Consider the following 21191-nt stretch of genomic DNA (forward strand, 5'->3'; position numbering starts at 1 on the left):
GTCCATAACCATTGGGCCTAGGGCTACCAAATTTTGTATGTAGTGACATCTAAAAGTCTTCTACCAAGTTTGTTCAAATTATGCCCCTGGGGTCAAATTTGACCCCGCCCTGGGGGGTCAAAAAATAGAAAATTTGCTTATATGTCCTATTTTGTGCAAACTTTAAAAATCTTCTAGTCCATAACCGTATGGCATAGGGCTACCAAATTTGGTATGTAATGACATCTTATAGTCCTCTACCAAGTTTGTTCAAATTAAGCCCCTGGGATCAAATTTGACCATTCCCCAGGGGTCACAAAATTGAACATATGCTTATATTGGGCCCATTTTGTGCAAACTATAAAAATCTTCTTGTCCATAACCATTGGGCCTATTTCTATCAAATTTGGTAGGTAGTGACATCTAATAGTTTTCTACTTAGTTTTTTCAAAGTATGCCCCTGGGAACAAATTTGACCTTGCCCCAGGGTCACAAAAATGAACATATGCTTAAATAAGGCCTATTTTGTGCAAACTTCAAACATCTTCTTGTTCTGAATTATAGAGCCTAGGGCTACTAAATTTGGTATGTTGTGATATCTAATAGTTCTCTACCAAATTTGTTCAAATTATTCCCCAGGGCTCAAATTTGACCCTGTCCCGGGAGGTCACAAAACTGAACATAATGACGTTTACCAGGGGAGATTACTGCGGCCGTGTGGCTGTGACCAACAACAACAACAACATCTTGTAAACATGAGATAAAACCCTGCCATTTAGTGCCATTTTAGATCAGATGGTGACTGCTTACAAAGGAATTGAAGTAAGAACATGTGTTCTGAATGTTTTTCTTATAAACTGAAAAAAGTCGGGATTTATTTAAATATGTCGAAAGTGACCATATATCCGGAACAAAAAAATTTCGGATGACATGTTTATTTAATGTCTTTTTTGTAGTGTTTAAACCAGTTTAATAATATCTTATTAATTTTAAAACACAACTTCCATGAACATAATTATTTCCATAAAAGTCAATATATGATTCTGCATTGTAAACTTAAACTTTGTATCCAAGAGAAGGTGTTGTAATTAATTTCTTAACTGTCTATATGCTGCTTTTTAAAGGGATCTTTTCACGCTTTGGTAAATTGACAAAATTTAAAAAAGTTGTTTCAGATTCGCAAATTTTCGTTTTAGTTATGATAATTGTGAGGAAACAGTAATACTGAACATTTACAATGGTCTAATATAGCCATTATATGCATCTTTTGACGATTTTAAAACCTAAAAATTATAAAGCGTTGCAACGCGAAACGATTGAATAATTTGGAGAGTTCTGTTTTTGTCGTTAAATTTTGTGAAACTACGAAGATTGCTTATATAAGGTATAAAATACGTCAAGTACGTGTACTCGGCGGAATAGCACAGTAGGCTAGAGCGTTTTTACTTCAGGACTCTGGCAGGACTCCAGGGGTCACTGGTTCGAAACCTGTTCCGGGCAATGTTCTTTTCCTTTTTTTAATTTTATTCTTGATTTTTTACTGGAGCTTTTACGATCCAATGTTTACATTTATCGATATAAAGCATTTAATGAATAAGTTAAAAAATGCCAAAATCTGTGAAAAGGCCCCTTTAATAACTAATGATTCATTGTTCCATTTGTGAATTGTGACTCATGAATTGTGAAGATATGATTGTCAATTGCTCAAATTTCTGATCATATTATAATTTTCTTAATATATGAATTGATCTTAGAAGTCATATGTATGCCAAGAATGTATTAGAATTCAAGAGCAGGATTGATCTACATTGGAATGGGGACATAGTGTAAAAGTTTTAGTGATCACAACTGTTGTTTGTCAAAAGGACATTCATTCTTTACCATACTTAAGGAACTATTTTTTACTGAATAAGGGCTATTTTTATTAGTTGTGAGAACACATACGGATACAGTACCATAAGACGTCGATAAGAAGAGGGGTTTAAAAAGGACTTGAGTCCTTACCAACCCATGCGAAAGACATCGGACCTCGGACATTGCCGATAAAATTTGCTGAGGTCCTGTATTATTCCCGACATTGTCGGACCTTGTGTCCGACCATAAATAAATTGTGTGTTTTGGTAAAACAATGAAAACGAAACTAGAATATGAACAAATATCGATTTCAATGTTCAAAACCAAAATATGACCAGTATTGATGCTAATGTTAAGAACTTTATAAACACAAACGTCCGCCATTTTATGCAAGCGCTTATGAAAAGTGAATTTTTGGATGGGATCATTCCCATTCCCATGGATGGGACGCAAATTGCGTCACTTGATTTACGCATGTTAAGTGGGAATGATCCCATTGAATGTGCGAGCATATTCATATTCACTGGTCATATTGGGTTATAACGACCAATCAATGAGCGACTTTAATTTAATTTATTATTAATAAATTTACGTATTCTGTGTATAGTTTCAGTGTGTTAATAATATCTCATTGTGTGCATTAATGCCGATGTATTTTTTTATTATAAAATACTACATGTACCGAGTTGCACGATATAGTTACGGCACATGGTCTGTTTTGACACTCACGCTTAAACCTTTTCCATGCGTGGCACTCATCTCTGTCAGCAAAAATTACGCGCTCTTATTAAAACACAGGCTTTACATGGCATCATGTGTTATTCAGTTCTAAAAATGGACATGATGAAATATACTTCTATTTAAATTAAATTGTTACCACATGCAATTTGTAACGGGTATTGTTTTCACAACTTACTTGCCATAAGTTATTCATTGCTAACCATTTGCATTTAATTTCTCATAAGGAACAATGATTGTTTAAGTAATTGTTTATGGCAAAAAGGTGCGATGATAACCGACACCGTCTTTCTTATACTGTTTAATTACCATTGGATATTGCATAAATTTCAAAATTGTGATTTTTTGTAAATCAATCTGCAATAAACGCTAACTTCAAGACTGACGTCGATCAAAAATAATGATCGCCAGTTTAAGGGGCCTTTTCACAGATTTTGGCATGTTTTGAAGTTTGTCAATAAATGCATTATATTGATAAATGTAAACATTGGATCTAAAAAACTCCAGTAAAAAAATCAAGAATAAAATTTAAAAAAATGGAAAAAAGTAGCCCGCAGCAGGGCTCGAACCAGTGACCCCCGGAGTCCTGGAGTAAAAACCAATTAGACCGCTCGACCATCCTGCCAAGTAAGTACGAGAGACGTATTTAATACTTTATAATTTATCTTCGTAGTTTCACAAAATTAAACGACAACAGAACTCTCCAAATTATTCAATCGTTTCGCGTTGCAACGCTTTATAATTTTCAGGTTTTTAAATCGTCAAAAGATGCATTTAATGGCTATATTAGACCATGGTAAATGTTCAGTATTACTGTTTCCTCACAAATATCATAACTAAAACGAAAATTTGCGAATCTGACAACTTTTTTCAATTTTGTCAATTTACCAAATCGTGAAAAGCTCCCTTTAACCATGCCCTTATGATACGCATTCTCGTTACCGATTGGACGCTTTGGCGACTGCAAAGTTACCCTAGAAGTTTTTGTGGTGCATCTTTGTCAGCATACATGGCTGTGTAATGTGACTATTATTCGATATGAGACAACAATATGAGTGCGGATTATCGGACGTCCGAGTGCCTTCTGCAATTTGTAAAAAGAACGTTATACTGCCGATTTTTTGGCGTAATTTACGGCCGGAAGTGCTGACTAAACGGGCATAAATTTAATTATTTTATTGTATTTAGATTTGTAAAACAGTGTGAACGTCAGAACGATAAAAAAAAACTAAACACTGTATTTTTATTGTTTGTTTAAAGCAGAATAAAGTCCGGTAAAATGCGGTGAGGTCCGGTACATTTTAAAAGTTATCGGACCTCATGTCCGGTAAAATTTGTTTGTCTTTCGCATGGGTTGGTCCTTACCACAGAGCCCAAAATCATCCTACAGGTATCCTACAGGTATTACTTAATTAAATACATTTATAAATATAAGAAATAATCTTTAGATTATCATAATATTCTCAGGCCTGTTGGTCTAAGGGATGTGTGGGTTGTTAATTATATGTATGCCCCTCTTCGAAGAAGAGGGTGTTCATTGTTTTGCACATGTCAGTCCGTCCGTCATCCGTATGTCCGTCCACCAGATGGTTTCTGGATGATAACTCAAGAACGCTTAGGCCTAGGATCATGACACTTCAAAGGTACATTGATCATGACTCGCAGATGACCCCTGCTGATTTTGAAGTCACTAGGTCAAAGGTCAAGGTCACGGTGATCCGAAATAGTAAAATGTTTTCCGGATGATAACTCAAGAACGCTTATGCCTATGATCATGAAACTTGATAGGTACATTGATCATGACTCGCAGATGAACCCTATTGATTTTCAGGTCACTAGGTCAAAGGTCAAGGTCAAGGTGACCGGAAATAGTAAAATGGTTTCGGGATGATAACTCAAGAATGTTTTATGCCTATGATCATGAAACTTCATAGTTGCATTGATCATGATTCGCAGATGACCCCTATTGATTCTCAGGTGAAAGGTCAAGGTCACTGTGACCCGAAATAGTAAAATGTTTTCTGGATGATAACTCAAGAACGCTTATTCCTAGGATCATGAAACTTCATAGGTACATGGATCATGACTCGCAGATTACCCCTATTGATTTTCAGGTCACTAGGTCAAAGGTCACGGTGACTCAACTTAGAAAAATGGTTTCCGGATTATAACTCAAGAACACTTACGCCTAGGATCATGAAACTTCATAGGTACATTTATCATGACTCGCAGATGACCCCTATTGACTTTCAGGTCACTAGGTCAAAGGTCAAGGTCACGGTGACTTCACACAAAAAAATGGTTTCCGGATGATAACTAAAGAAAGCTTACGCCTAGGATCATGAAACTTCATAGGTACATTAATCATGACTCACAGATGGACCCCTATTGATTTTCAGGTCACTATGTCAAAGGTCAAGGTCACAGTGCCAAAAAATGTATTCACTCAATGGCTGCTACAACAACTGACAGCCCATATGGGGGGGCATGCATGTTTTACAAACAGCCCTTGTTTGAGATGATTCTTTACAAAGAAAGATGCTACTATTGTATTTGTTATAAATGTGTGAAAGGCTCTAAGAAGGAACCAGAGATTATTAACCCTTTACCAAACACCAACAGGATTTTACGGGTTTATAGCTGACGACTTTATAAAAATTATGAGAAATTGCTCAAGATGAGCAATTTCTCCTTTTATCACAATTATTTCTACCCTACCTGATTATTTCCTTAATATTCCATTACAATTTAATTGTCGTCTGCAACCTTTTTCAAATTGGGAAAGTCCAAAATGTGTCGTTTGGTAAAGGGTTAACGAGGGATAGACAGAGAAAGTCACATGCTTGAGTACATTTCAACCCATGCGCATTGCGCGTTTTTTTCGCATAAAAAAACAGTGGAGCGATACAGGGCCATCATGGCCCTCTTGTTTAAAAATCATGGCCAAATTGACGACAATCTGGCTCAAATTAGAGAATGTGCTAGTATTATAGGCTAATTTCTTTAAATATCTTTGTAATAAAAGCTCAAAAACTATTTTAATCAGGTGATGATCCTACATCGTCATCTTAACATTGCTTTGTCTTCCATCCACCCTTTGTTGGCTGTTAACCTTTAACATCCCTACAACACAAACACACAATGGGAAATACATTTGTTAACCATTAGAGATAATTATTACTGTTTTACCAACAGCGTTACTGAATATAAGAGTTTGACAGGAACTGTCATATGTAAGTGTAATACTTGTATCTTAAAATGTTTTAAGTTTATGATGTCATACATGTACAACTGATTTTTATCTGTAGACCTTAAAGGGGCTGTCCAACAGGTTGATAAATTGACAAAATTGAAAAAAGTTGTTTCAGATTCGCAAATTTTCGTTTTTGTTATATTTTTGAGGAAACAGTAATACTTACCATTTACCATGCTCTTAAATATCCATTATATGCATCTTTTGACGATTTGAAAACCTGAAAATGATCAAGGATTGTGCGACGCGAAACGATTGAATAATTTGGTAAGTTCTGTTGTTGTATATTTTGGGAAACTATGAGGATTGCTTATATAGGTAGAAAATACATCTGCTCTAAGCATGAGCATGGATGGTCGAGTGGTTTAGGCGGGATACTTTTTACTCCAGGACTCCAGGGATCAGTGGTTCAAGCCCAGTTGAGAGTTACTTTTTTTTCCTTTTTATGCCCCCCTTCGAAGAAGAGTATTGCTTTGCTCATGTCGGTCGGTCTGTCGGTCTGTCCGTCCACCAGGTGGTTGTCAGACGATAACTCAAGAACGCTTGGGCCTAGGATCATGAAACTTCATAGGTACATTGATCATGACTCGCAGATGACCCCTATTGATTTTGAAGTCACTAGGTCAAAGGTCAAGGTCACGGTGACCCGAAATAGTAAAATGGTTTTCGGATGATAACTCGAGAACGCATACGCCTAGGATCATGAAACTTCATAGGTAGATTGATCATGACTTGCAGATGACCCCTATTGATTTTGAGGTCACAAGGTCAAAGGTCTAGGTCACGGTGACCCGAAATAGTAAAATGATTTTCGGATGATAACTCGAGAACGCTTTTGCCTAGGATCATGACACTTCATAGGTACATTGATCGTGACTCGCAGATGTGCCCTATTGATTTTCAGGTCACTAGGTCAAAGGTCAAGGTCACAGTGACAAAAATCGTATTTACACAATGGCTGCCACTACAACGGACAGCCCATATGGGGGGCATGCATGTTTTACAAACAGCCCTTGTTTTAAATTATATTCTTGTTTTTTTACTGTAGATTTTTAGGTCAAATGTTTAAATTTATCAATATAAAGATTTAATGACATGCTTTAATACATGCCAAAATCTGTTGGACGGCCCCTTTAAGTTGCCAGTTTATCACAAGGTGCCGCTTTAAGCAATGCTGAGCACAAAGGCATTTGTTTAAAGAAACTAACTCTATCAACTAATGGCTTCCAGAATATATTGACTGCAATTTTCAGTCTATTATACCGAATTGCAATACACAAAATGTATTGCACCGAGTTGCAATATGGAGTTAAATAACTTTTTGCAATGAAGAAACTAGATTTCAATTAACATTATGTGCCTGATTACTTGAAGCTTGTGTTATCTGCAAGTTCAAATGTTCCCACTAAACAGTTGCCAGTTTATCACAAGGTGCCGCTTTAAGCAATGCTGAGCACAAAGGCATTTGTTTAAAGAAACTAACTCCATCAACTAATGGCTTGCAGAATATATTGACTGCAATTTTCAGTCTATTATACCGAATTGCAATACACAAAATGTATTGCACCGAGTTGCAATATGGAGTTAAATAACTTTTTGCAATGAAGAAACTAGATTTCAATTAACATATGTGCCTGATTACTTGAAGCTTGTGTTATCTGCAAGTTCAAATGTTCCCACTAAACAGGGCAAAGTGGGGCCACTAACAATGGCCCCTTGTTTCAACTGATTTTAACCCATTTATGCCTGGTAATAATATAAATGGGTTAGAATTCCTTGCTTATTACCAGTAGTTTACTGGTACACAATGAGGCCATTGAGCCATCAAACTATAAGTGTTTGTATACAATTCCTATTTATATAATACATTGCAAAATCACACTCAACAAAATCGTTATTAAAAGCTGGTATGCAACAGATTGGAAAATGACTAAAAAATAACAACTAATAAAAAAACAAGATACTTTTAAATAGAACTGCAAGACATAACACGGTTGATGCATTATGCAAAAAGCAATATCTCTGTCAAGTCATTTTGATGCATCCCATAAAAGAATTTCAAGATGATTTTTTGCTATTTTTAACCTTTGCTTGTTTTAAACTAACCAACAATGTCATCATTAATGTCTACATGCTTACAAACAATAATTATAAAATTACAATTAATGAAAATTATTTATAAATGACTTAAGCAACATTGTTTGTATATCGGTCTCTTATTGAGATGATTTGGTTTCAATACCCATACAAGCTCATACTTTATGGTATTAACATGAGATCAAAATATTTTCCAACTTATATCATCTTACACATGTTTATAGAAATCAAGCAATTGTAAAACATAAATTTGTATTTGTATAATAAAACACCTTCATTAAAAAGCTATGGGAATCAACTTTGGCATAAATATAAACATAAATAAAAGTTCCACTCTCTTTTAAGAAAGCTTTCCCCAAAATATTGTTAAATCATGTTATTTGTGAAAACCCCCACAATTAAATAATTATTAAATTGGCCTCACTATCTTGTAGCTACTTTCAAACACTTTAACTGCCTTTTATTGCAATCAATGAAATTGTTGTGCGAAAACTGTTATAATAATAAGTTTATTCAAAGCTATATTGAAACCATGCATGCGTAATTTTATTGGTGCAATCAATAATAACGCAGGTGTTGTCATTAATAGCATTGAACAAAATATTGCATGACACTGTTATAAGTTTATTGAAAGTACAGTCCAACCTGCCCGAGCGACCGCCTGTTAATAGCGACCAACAGTCAATAACGACCACACCGATTTCCTCCCGAACGATTTCGCTATATATTGAACCTGCGAATAAAGCCCACCTGCGAACATAGACCAAAGACCGCCCTTTTACTTTCCCAAAAGTCCATTTTGATAGCTTACAACGACCACTGCAATCATAAAAATCAACGATTTTGCAACTTTAAAAAAAAATGGCCGCCATGACGCTGTGTTAGTCACATGATACACATCTTACCAGTGGACTCGTCGGTCGCTATGGAAATATTGGCAAGTGACAGTTTATTGCACTAGATAGCAGTTGTTTGTTTATTTAACACGCATTGCTTATTGGTAGTTGCCTGCTTCTTTTATGCATTTGACAGTTTGTCAAAAGTGTAAAAATATTGCCTTTGTATTAAAGTGACTAGCGATTAATGTACTAATTGCTGAAAATATCAAAAACAAGTTTGGGGCTTTCATCAACTCATTAAGAAAATTAACATTTTATATCAATTACGATGCCTGAAAAACAAACATTTTGATAGCCATTCCCTTCTTACATTTCTCCTTGATAAGACATGTATAGATTATAGACAAGTAATCAGTTCAATTTAACCCTCATGGCTTCCAAGCGTATGTTCTTGATGTTGGAAGAACGCTTTGCGGTCATTAGTTTGTTAGTTAAAGGACACAGTTGTAGACGAGTGGCTAGTGATCTTGGTGTAGGCAAAACTCAAATCCAGAACATTCTGAATTACATGTACATATACATGTATGTCAATAATTATTTATAAATGTATATGATCAATGAAATAAATAATAAAAACATAAGGGAAAGGAAATAATAAAAACAAAACTGTGTTTTTAATCCTTTATTTATTATACATGCATAAGTATTCAAACATTTAAACAAAAGAGCACATACATAGATAAGGTACCTGTTAAAATACTACTAGCATATTTTGCAAAAATTCAATCGACCCTGGGAATAAAGACCACCTGTGAACAAAGACCACAACGACCAAATCCCTTGAGTGGTCTTTATAGACAGGTTAGACTGTAATAGCTATGCAGGCATACTTTTATTGATATAATCAATTATTATCACATTGTGGTAATCAAAGTCATGATAAATGTCACATTTGCAAGAATTGCAAGTCATCTATGAGGAGGACTGAGCTGGTGCATACATGGAACTGTCTAGTTGTTACTATATATAATAACTGTTTACCTGTAAAACAGGAGAACTGAGAAAATATATTGTATGGTTTACTTGAAATGACATCTTATTTAGCCCTTTACCACTTATATACGTATTTTGACGCATGTGTAATCCTCAAAAAAGTTAAATTTAGTAAAAGACCTTTCTTACTATATTCAAGTTTTAAAGGCTTCATTTCCAACCCTTTGTTACTGATGAGCAGCAAATCGCATAAAACCTGAACAGACTGTGAGTTACTCGCAGGCTGTTCTGGTTTTATGATGTTTCCACATAGGCTCTTCGCTTCTGAGAGGGAAAGGGATAATGGTTTTTAGAAGTTGTAAAAAGTAATGGAAAAAAAAATGCATAAAAAGGGACACAATTCATCATTTACCCAGCCCTTGCTAAGCAATTATGAATAGCCTCCCTTGTGCTATATCACCTGGCGGGATTAACAAATGATGTATGCCCTTATTGGTGGCTCACAGCATACATGTTAAGCCACAGTAGAGGTACAAAATTTACCTGTACTGAATGGGCGGGTGACAGGCTGGAAATTACAGATATGACAGTCAAGAGTGTGTTATCATAACATTGGAATTTGTGTGGCAGATAATTTTAGCCTTTGTAAACGTGTGTTGACAGTTTAGTTTAGTGGTATTGATAGACTTCTCAAATGCATTTGTTGGATATTGGTTACACACGTGCATACACACCTTTACAAGGCTAATTGAAAATTCTGTGCTTTATTGGAAAAGAAAATCTGATCAATTCTTTGTGCGGGGAATTGTTTTTGTTCCATTGTTGGGATGTTGTGGTGAATTTTCTGTCTGGATTTAACTTTAAAGATATAATTGTGTTTAAAAACGTGGAGTGAAATAGAAGTTGATGGGTTTGTACTGAAAGAGATTGATTTATTAAGTTTGAGTGCACACAAAAAAAGAGAATCAGTGGCTGAAGAACTAAAGTAAACACGTGAAACATATTGTAAAGTAAAACATAATTGAAATCCTCTAAAATAATTACATTAATCAAAATGCAAAGTGATTAATACAAAAATTACAAAATATCAAATTTTCTGGCATTTTGCTTATAATGTTTCATGTTAAAGTTTTATTTTAATTAGCGTTTCAGGTAAAACAGGCAATTATAGGATCAACTTTCAAACTTTCAGGTGTTTAAACTCAAAAATTAAATTCATCAGTATTTTCTCTCTCAGTCTTGGCTATGAGGTTTAAGCATTTGGTATAGCTTGCTTTGGTTGGTAGAATAAGAATTTTAATAAATGGGAATAATAATCTTGCGCGAGTGAAATTAAATTGTTTTTATTTGTCATGTGTTTTTTTTTGTACAAAAACCCATTTTGTTAAAAATGATGAAGAATAACAAAAACAGCAGATTTATTTTGAACAGAAAGTTTAATGAGTGAATTCTTAGAAAATCAGAATTATACACACATTTAATTGCAAGGTCTTTTATTTTTGTGATAACCTGTATGTTTCTTGCTTATACACATGAATGACACAATGGATTCATGTGGATAAGCTGTAAACTTTAAAATGTAAAAGATTTGTTATCTTAGATTGAAATTCAGTATTTTTTAGCTTAAGAGTCTGTATAAACACACCACATTGTATTATCTAATCTCCTGCATAAACACTTGATCAAGTGTTACAAATTATTTAATAATTTGAATCAGTGTTTGGATTCTTGTGTTCTTGCTTGCTTGACACCATTAACAAATACCAGTACTGGTATGTGATCTCATTTAAGTACTTGTTAAATTTGTAATTAATATAAATAGACTTAGGAATATAACAAAGTGGTTTGAGCACCTCAACAAGCTAACAAGTGACATCTATTTTTTATCATAAATCTGATCACGGTTAAAGCAGTTATTTGTTATTTTTAGCGAGGCTGTTTTCGGAGAAAACCCGAGCTATTGTCATAGCCAGCTCGTCGTCCGCTGTAGGCGTCGTGCTAAAACCTTAACATTGGCCATAACTTTTTAAAATATTTAAGATAGCACCTTCATATTTGGCATGCATGTGTATCTCATGGAGCTGCACATTTTGAGTGGTAAAATTTCAAGGTGAACATCATCCTTCAAGGTCTAGGGTCGAAAAAACAAAGTCAAGGGAAGTAATAAGCTTTTAATGTTATCTGACCTGCCCATATATATTTTTGTTAAATAAATCAAAGCGGCGCAGTAGGCAGCATTGTGTTTCTGACAAACACATTGTGGTAAAAGGTCAAGGTTATCCTTTACGGTCTACGGTAAAAAATACAAATTTAAGGGAAGTAATAAGCTTTTAAAAGGGAGAAAATTATTCAATATTGAACTTGGCCACTTTATATATTTGGCATGCATGTGTATCTCATGGAGCTGCACATTTTGAGTGGTGAATCTACAGTCACGGTAGTGGCTCTTAATTATTTGCTTCTAAAAATATTGTTATTGTTATTGAGATTTGTTACAGACAATTATTTTCAAGGGAAGTAATTTATATAATTATAAATCTCATATTATATATTTGCTTACCAAGAATTGAAGTTCTTTTCACAGTTACTGTACAGATTTATTATTTTGATTATTTATAACCCAAATGATTGATTTGTCAAAGTTTTTTTTTAATGATATAATTATAATTTCTTTGATGCACATTACATACCTGTTGACTTATGTCCTTACATGATCAACTCTGGCTATAATCTCTTTTAAACCACAGGCCTTGGTTGTCAGTGATGTCTGACATGGTCATTATTGACTGTGAGACCCGCCCCCCCCCCCCCCCCCCCCCCATCCCCGGTTGGATTGGACAAAATTCAAGGGAAGTAATAACCTTTCAAGGGAGATGATTTCTATACATGCCAAATGATAATTAGATATTTTATTTCAATGCGACGCAGTAGGGGGCTTTGTGTTTCTGACAAACTAATCTCTTGTTGGGGCACTAGGTCAAAGGTCAAGGTCACTGTGACCTCTGAAAAAAAAAAATCTGACAAGCTTTTGTAGCCGAGCGTGGCACCCGTTATGCGGTGCTCTTGTTTATAAGCATGTATTATTCAAATGCGACCACATATAGTTTCTAATAAGATAGTCCATCTATAGAAGGGATTTCGGTATGCAGAATATTTCTTACAACCCCGATAGTGGTGGAGGGGGGGGGGCCAAATTGAAGGAATAATATCGTCCTTTAAGAAAATCTCATGGAAAAGTGCTCTTTATATGCTATAAGTATAGACAGACTATTTCAAAAATATATATTGAATATGAAATGAACAGTTTTGTATGAGCAATCATCACACTGATGTCCATTCAAAGTGTGATATCTTATTAAAATTCACATTATTCAGTGTTAAATGATAAAAAATTTCTCCCTTCAATGGATTCAGACTTTCATGCACAATGATGTTTTATAATCCAACTTGCTACATTAATATAAATGAATAATAAATTGGAATATACCTTTGTGCTCAACCACATGTGCCTTGCTTACTACATGTTCAATGAATATTGTATTCATTGTAAAGCATTAACTATTCAATATTCATGATGTCCATTGTGTGTATGGACAGTACAGGTGAATGTGAGGTCAGGACTGAACAATAATATGCACTATTTTGTTAATTGTGACAATGAAACCTTCATCAGGCAATTTAGATTGGGGAGTACTCTGTCACTTGTCATGCCTTAATTGACAGATATTACAACCCTGGGGGCAAATGTGCTACATTGTCTGTTTATTGTTTATAATTGTATATGGAAGTATTGGGAACAAATTGTGGTGTGCCTTTATGGTTCATTTGTAGAGGAATGTATTCATTGTCTTCCGTCAATAATTTATATATTGTACCACTGTGATTGTATTTAAGTTCACCTTGGAGTAAATTTGTGCTGGAAATGGCTGGAACGATTCTATATGGAATTTGTTAGGGTTTACATTTAAAGGAAGTAAAATTGCAGCACAGGTATAATGAAATGGGGATTTGAAATCATTTCTTTTTTTATTAATATAGACAGATCATTGGGTAATCAGGAATTTTATGACTTTCATGTTGCAATATGAAACCTGAATTGTCATAAAACAGGTAGGAATAAGAGTTAAGATACATCATATAACATTACAAGTGGAATAATGATGTAACCATGTTTCCTGGATGGAAGTGTTTGTGGCAGTAACTTCATGGATAAAAAGTGCAGCGGTTTGAATCACAAGAGTCAGAAATCACAGTCTAATCTTCCTGACCCTGGCACAGCGAAAATGTGCTCACCACATACCTGTTATGTGTGGGAGTGTAGGGCAGAAGAATTAGGGTCAAAAGACATGAGTGAATGTCCCTCATGTACAATGCAGCACTCAGTGGACTGTGAACACTCTGAACGGAGTACAGATCGGAGTACAGATCGATCTTCACACATGGTTAATCCTTTATGGAGCAAACATTTTTACAGATCATACGCACCTGTTTTTATGATTATCATTATATATGGATTATTGCATACAGCTGTCGCACAGAATACAACAGAAGGTACCATATTTTCATTTGCCTGTTCTCTGTGAATTTTGTTTGATTTTGTATTGGTATTAACCCCTAATGTTTTTAATTTGTCTTGGTCCCGTCTTCATTCCATCCATGCAAAGAAATCAGTAAAGATAATGCGGTCAAGATAATGTGGTCAAGATAATGCGGTCAAGATAATGGGAGTCTTGTTCTGAAAAAAACTGGGCATAATGCATGTGCTTAAAGTGTCATCCCAGATTAGCCTGTGCAGTCTGCATTATGTGCAGGCTAATCAGGGACAACACTTTCTGCTTTTCTAGATTTCTTTGCAGGAAGTATTTTCTTTACAAAAATACCATTTAGGCAGAAAGTGATCACCATTATTAGCCTGTGCAGAATGCTAATCTGGGATGACACTAAATGCACATATAGAGATGCAGGAATCAGAACCATTGGGGTAGTTCAGATAGCTACCAATTCACTTCTAAAAAATGTTGCTTCAATGTTGTTGTTTTTTATGTGGTATAAATGAAAACAGGAAGCCAATGTGTGAATCTTTTTTGCTAAAGTTTGTTTCGCTTTAGAGAGCAATGCAAGTGGGTTCGAGCCTCAATTTGGCACACCCCAAGTTTTCATTTATTATTTAAAAAAATTCCTTTTGTGGCTTTTTACAGTCACTCTTTTATAGATTTCAAGAATCTTTTATTCCCCGCCTGTTTTGGAGAACACCAGTTATGCAAACAGACGATGATGTAATGTGGTATTTTCAGTCTTATCTGGATTTGAATTTATTTGTTTAACAGTTTTAATGTGCGTCATACAACAATAAATGAACATATGGGTATAAGGATTGTTCATGTCATTTTTGTACGATAAAACATTTGTTTTTTCTAAGCTGATAGTGACAAAATATCTACATTATTGTATTTAAAAAAATGTAATTGTGTTATATCAAACATTTGTTTGTTCTAAGTTGAAGTAACCCAAAATAAAAACTGAAACAAATGTGCTTTAAAACTAAATTCTTTTAATAATCATTCATTGGTTTCATGTAAAACCAAAATTGTAAACTAAAACCAATTTTATACAGAAATTGAAAGTTCAGTGAATTACTTGGCTTGGTATCTCAATTACATGATAAAGGTAGAGTAAATTGGATGACATTTTTATTGCCTTTTAATCTGCCATAGCCAATCATTTGTAATCATATGTAATGATAATGCTTATGTAACACATTGTACCATTTGATAACATGCATACATGAGTGAAAGCCACTTTATTGTGTTATCATCGTTGGATAATAGGGTAAAGGGGTTTCAAGTGTTTATTAGGATCACTTTTAAGTAGGGTAAAATGAATGTTGCCAAACTGCTAAAAGAAACTGGATAAATATCATTGAAAGTTATAATTTTGGAGCAATAATTTCAATGCACAGAAGTATTCAATAGTTTGACTATAAAAAAATAACTTTTGACAATTATTTGTTTATCATTTGTTTCCAAGGCTGTTTGTTGGCTGATTTTATTCTTTTGTCAAGTTCCAGTGAAACAAATAGAACAAAAATGTTGGCCATAAACATCTTGGTTAAGTATAAAAAATTAATGTTAGACTGTAAATTCATTTCACATCAAGAAACTGAATGAAATGTTTTTCATACCGGTAGTTGTCACCGGATGACCACATAAATTGTTGTTAGTTAGTGATGTTTTCAACTATAAAGCAAAAACAATACCACAGTCTCATTTGATAGTATAAGCCTTGCTTTGGAGAACAGGGAGAACAGGGCTAAATGTAAGTGTGGTCCCAGATTAGCTTGTACAGTCTGTACAGGCTAATATGGAAGAATTCTGCCGTACGGAATTCTCATTTCAAGGAAAACTCATAAAAAACAAAATTCCAGTCTATGAGGAAAGTGTATCCCTGATTAGCCTGTGCAGAAGGAACAGGCTTATCTGGCATGACACTATAGGCCTGTGCATTAAGCCCTGTTTTACCAGAGCAAGGCTCATATAAAGGATGGTGGCCTGGACTGTATTTTGGTTATAAACCAGATAGCGCGATTGCACAAATAATTAATTAATGTATTATTAAAAAGCTGTCACAAGATGTTCAAACCAAATGTTTATGAATGAAACTTTAATTTGAGTTATAAATTAATTTTTGTATATAATTATTGCAGAACAATCTTGCTTATGTTGAGAATACAGTCATATTATTCTCAAATAACATGCATTGAAATTTATCAATTATTTCCCCCAAATCCCAACATTATGATATTCTGCCATTTATTTTTCTGTAACATTAGCGAATTTGCAAACCTAAGACGTTTAAAAATATTATCACTAAGTTGACATATCTCCTAGATGTAGATACACTGTGGCTGTTCAAGTAAAGTATGGACCAAAATGAGGATACATTTTGCATATTTGTATAGGAGCCTCACTCTTGGAAAACAGGGCTTAATGCATGAGTGTTAAGTGTCGTCCTATATTAGCCTGTGCACAAAGACAACTAAGGGGCAAAACTTTCCATCTAAACTGGATATTTGTTTAGAATATACTTCCTTTTAAAGAAAATTTTCATAAAAGTGCAAAGTGTTGTCCATGATTAGCCTTTGTTGACTGCACAGGCTAATCTGGAACACATGCTTAATCTGGAACACAGGCTAATCTGGAACACAGGCTAATCTGGAACACAGGCTAATCTGGAACACAGGCTAATCTGGAACACATGCTTAATCTGGAACACAGGCTAATCTGGAACACAGGCTAATCTGGAACAACACACTATGCACATGCGTTAAGCCCATTTTCAAAGAGAAAAGCTCATGTTGTTTACAGGAACAATCAGTTTATAACCAATTACTTCCAAAACCTAGTCAAGATGATGTTAAGGAATACACAGGAAAGTTGTTAATAGCCAGGTACAATACATCCCAGGTCCCCCTGCTATCTCGCTCAGTCACATACCCAGCCCTTAGCTATCTGCCTGGATCCTTGGGTTATCTATGGCTGTCAGGGAGACACAATTGGACTGGTTTATTTAAGGATAACAACGGTAATTGCTATGGGGTCTAGTTACTGTGACAGATAACAGATAACAGATGAGAGATACCGTATACATGCGCTTATAAGACGCATTTTTGAGACTTAAATTAATAAGTTACAGTTAGGGTCGTGTCTTATAAGCGAGATACTGGTGAAAATAAACAAAAAAAAACAAAATATCGAGTTTACTGGGCTTATGCTAGCCAAGTTGGACACTTGTCAGTTGTTTTGAATCATCGCGCCAGCCATTTGCATTTTCTCTAAAGTCTGTATTGGCCCGTACCGTGTATCGGAACGCTATGTTCAGTTACCGATTTATTTGTAATAAAATGTATTGTTACTGATTTTGTTGTCTATTATTTTTAATTTGAATTTTGTTATTTTTGGGGCGTTAGACGTTATATTGTCCGTGATTATTCTTGAAAAGTTTTTATCACCTGATTGTCTGCGCGCGACGTTGTTAAATGCCATATAAATTGGTCATTATAGTATACGTGTGTAAGCGGCAACACGATGCCAACATGCTTAAAACAACAGCAAAATCAATTCTCAGTAAACACGCTGCCGATTACAAATGCTATTTGACAAGTTTGTATCACCTGATCGTCTTTGTTCCACGTCGTTAATTTTCAATTAAGACATAATTGGCAGTTAGGGTATCCTCTGAAATAAGATACCAGTTTGCAACTGAATATTGTTAAATAAACACGTTTATTCAGACGAACCACTAATACCGATGACACATTATTTATTAGGGGCCAACAACGACGGGAGCAAAGAGCGACCGCATGCAATTATCCGCATATGGCTTTCTTCTTGACATGTGATTTTCGATCTGCGCTTCGGAGTCTATCACTCTATCACGCGATTGGCTAATTTTATGAAAGTAGGCGTTACCTATTGTTGATAGACAATGGGCGTAAAATTTGCATAATCTAGGTAATAAAAGTAAACGCTTTCAAAATATCTGCCTATTAGATTTCAATACCTGTCAAACAATACAATTAAGATGACTGACACGATCAATTTTGCTTGTGCATTGATATTACGAACGTAATATGTTTTATGTTTGCAATTGTTAGGGCAAATGATTAATACGCAGTTGTTAGAAATTTTGTCAATTTGATAATTATTTTTATTGCATGAATAATACTTGAAAATAAATTAAAAACCCACTAATATATCATAAAATAAACAAATATTATTTACTTTGATTGTTTTATTTTTCAGACTTGCGTGAATTACTAATTGTATGCAGCGCGAGTTTGAAAAATTCTCAATGTTTTACTAATTGATGATTTTCTTTAACATTCTGCCATTTTTCGGCCATTTTCCGGCCGATGAATACGGCAAAATTTGACGGTGTCTTACACGCGGGTCAGTCTCAAATCCACCCATTATAAAGTCCGAAGTCGGGGTGCGTCTTATAAGCGAGGGCGTCTTATAAGCGCACGTATACGGTATATAAGCTCAATACAGGCCTTTTTTCCTTTTTTTGTGTAGAGGCCTTGGCCCCCCACCCCTGTTTTGTTAAAAAAAGAGTGACACACTTTTCTAAATTGTGAAATAATGAGTGGAGTACTGTTCAAAATTGTGAAAAAATGAGTCACAAACTTTCTAAAATTGTGAAAATTTGAGTCGCAAACTTCTTGAAATTGTGAAAATTTCAGTTGTGAATTTCCAAAATTTGTCAAAATTGGCCATTCTCACAGAAAGAAAACTAGAAATGGCGCGGCAGAGGCCGACGCGTATCCCCACGCCGAATGTTTGACCTAGGTGTGCCCCAGGGTTGGTAATGGGGCCATGCATAGCTGAGATTGACCGTATTGTCATAAGAGAAGTTCATCATCAATTAGAAGTGAATTGGTGTAGAAATGAAGAAGTTATAGTAAAAGGCAATTTTGGGTGGGTGTGACATATGTGGGCAGGGCGCCCCAGGGTTGGTAATTGTGCCATGCATAGTTGAGATTGACCGTATTGTCATAAGAGAAGTTCAGTATCAATTTGAAGTGAATCGGTGTAGAAATGAAGAAATTATAGTAAAAGGCAATTTTGGGCGGGTGTGGTCTATGTGGGCGGGGCCCCAGGGTTGGTAATGGGGCCATGCATAGTTGAGATTGACCGTATTGTCATAAGAGAGGTTCAGTATCAATTTGAAGTGAATCGGTGTAGAAATGAAAAAATTATAGTAAAAGGCAATTTTGGGTGGGTGTGGTCTATGTGGGCGGGGCGTCCCAGGGTTGGTAATGGGGCCATGCATAGTTGAGATTGACTGTATTGTCATAAGAGAAGTTCAATATCAATTTGAAGTGAATCGGTGTAGAAATGAAGAAATTATAGTAAAGGCAATTTTGGGTGGGTGTGGTCTATGTGGGCGGGGCCCCAGGGTTGGTTATGGGGCCATGCATAGTTGAGATTGACCCTAATGTCATAAGTGAAGTTCAGTATCAATTTGAAGTGAATCCGTGTAGAAATAAAAAAATTATAGTAAATGGAATTTTGTGGTGGGTGTGGCCTATGTGGGCGGGCGCCCCAGGGTTGGGATTGGGGCCATGCATAGTTGAGATTGACCCTAATGTCATAACAAAAGTTTAGTATCAATTTGAAGTGAATCCGTGTAGAAATGAAAAAATTATAGTAAATGGAAATTTTTGGTGGGTGTGGCCTATGTGGGCGGGGCGCCCCAGGGTTGGGAATGGGGCCATGCATGGTTGAGATTGACCGTATTGTCATAAGAGAGGTCCAGTATCAATTTGAAGTGAATCGGTGTAGAAATAAAGAAGTAAATGTAAAATAACCTAAAAAAATGAGTGATAATTTCTGACGCGGCCCCACCCCAACCGCTATAACTTTTGACCCAGGGGTCAGATCAAAATTCCAACTAGAAATGGCGCGGCAGAGGCCGACGCGTATCCCCACGCCGAATGTTTGACCTAGGTGTGCCCCAGGGTTGGTAATGGGGCCATGCATAGCTGAGATTGACCGTATTGTCATAAGAGAAGTTCATCATCAATTAGAAGTGAATTGGTGTAGAAATGAAGAAGTTATAGTAAAAGGCAATTTTGGGTGGGTGTGACATATGTGGGCAGGGCGCCCCAGGGTTGGTAATTGTGCCATGCATAGTTGAGATTGACCGTATTGTCATAAGAGAAGTTCAGTATCAATTTGAAGTGAATCGGTGTAGAAATGAAGAAATTATAGTAAAAGGCAATTTTGGGCGGGTGTGGTCTATGTGGGCGGGGCCCCAGGGTTGGTAATGGGGCCATGCATAGTTGAGATTGACCGTATTGTCATAAGAGAGGTTCAGTATCAATTTGAAGTGAATCGGTGTAGAAATGAAAAAATTATAGTAAATGGAATTTTTTGGTGGGTGTGGCCTATGTGGGCGGGCACCCCAGGGTTGGGATTGGGGCCATGCATAGTTGAGAAATTATAGTAAAGGCAATTTTGGGTGGGTGTGGTCTATGTGGGCGGGGCCCCAGGGTTGGTTATGGGGCCATGCATAGTTGAGATTGACCCTAATGTCATAAGTGAAGTTCAGTATCAATCCGTGTAGAAATAAAAAAATTATAGTAAATGGAATTTTGTGGTGGGTGTGGCCTATGTGGGCGGGCGCCCCAGGGTTGGGATTGGGGCCATGCATAGTTGAGATTGACCCTAATGTCATAACAAAAGTTTAGTATCAATTTGAAGTGAATCCGTGTAGTAATGAAAAAATTATAGTAAATGGAAATTTTTGGTGGGTGTGGCCTATGTGGGCGGGGCGCCCCAGGGTTGGGAATGGGGCCATGCATGGTTGAGATTGACCGTATTGTCATAAGAGAGGTCCAGTATCAATTTGAAGTGAATCGGTGTAGAAATAAAGAA

General features: G+C 35.8%; 1 protein-coding gene across 2 annotated transcripts in view; it reads left to right on the forward strand.

Moving 5' to 3' along the window:
* The window catches only part of LOC127880860 (protein crumbs-like), a 101544-nt gene that overhangs the window by 8076 nt on the left and 72277 nt on the right, over positions 1–21191 (forward strand). Inside the window, exons 1-2 of one of the 2 annotated variants that reach the window (XM_052428315.1) lie at positions 10283–10663; positions 13864–14304. The exons of the other annotated variant lie outside the window; for it this stretch is intronic. Of the exons in view, the coding sequence (XP_052284275.1) occupies positions 13959–14304 (346 nt within the window). The 5' untranslated portion in view covers positions 10283–10663; positions 13864–13958. Of the gene's footprint in view, positions 1–10282; positions 10664–13863; positions 14305–21191 lie in introns of those variants that run through there. 2 annotated transcript variants of the gene reach the window in all.

The sequence above is a fragment of the Dreissena polymorpha genome, chromosome 5, assembly GCF_020536995.1.
Source record: "Dreissena polymorpha isolate Duluth1 chromosome 5, UMN_Dpol_1.0, whole genome shotgun sequence".
Classification (NCBI taxonomy): Eukaryota; Metazoa; Mollusca; class Bivalvia; order Myida; family Dreissenidae; genus Dreissena; species Dreissena polymorpha.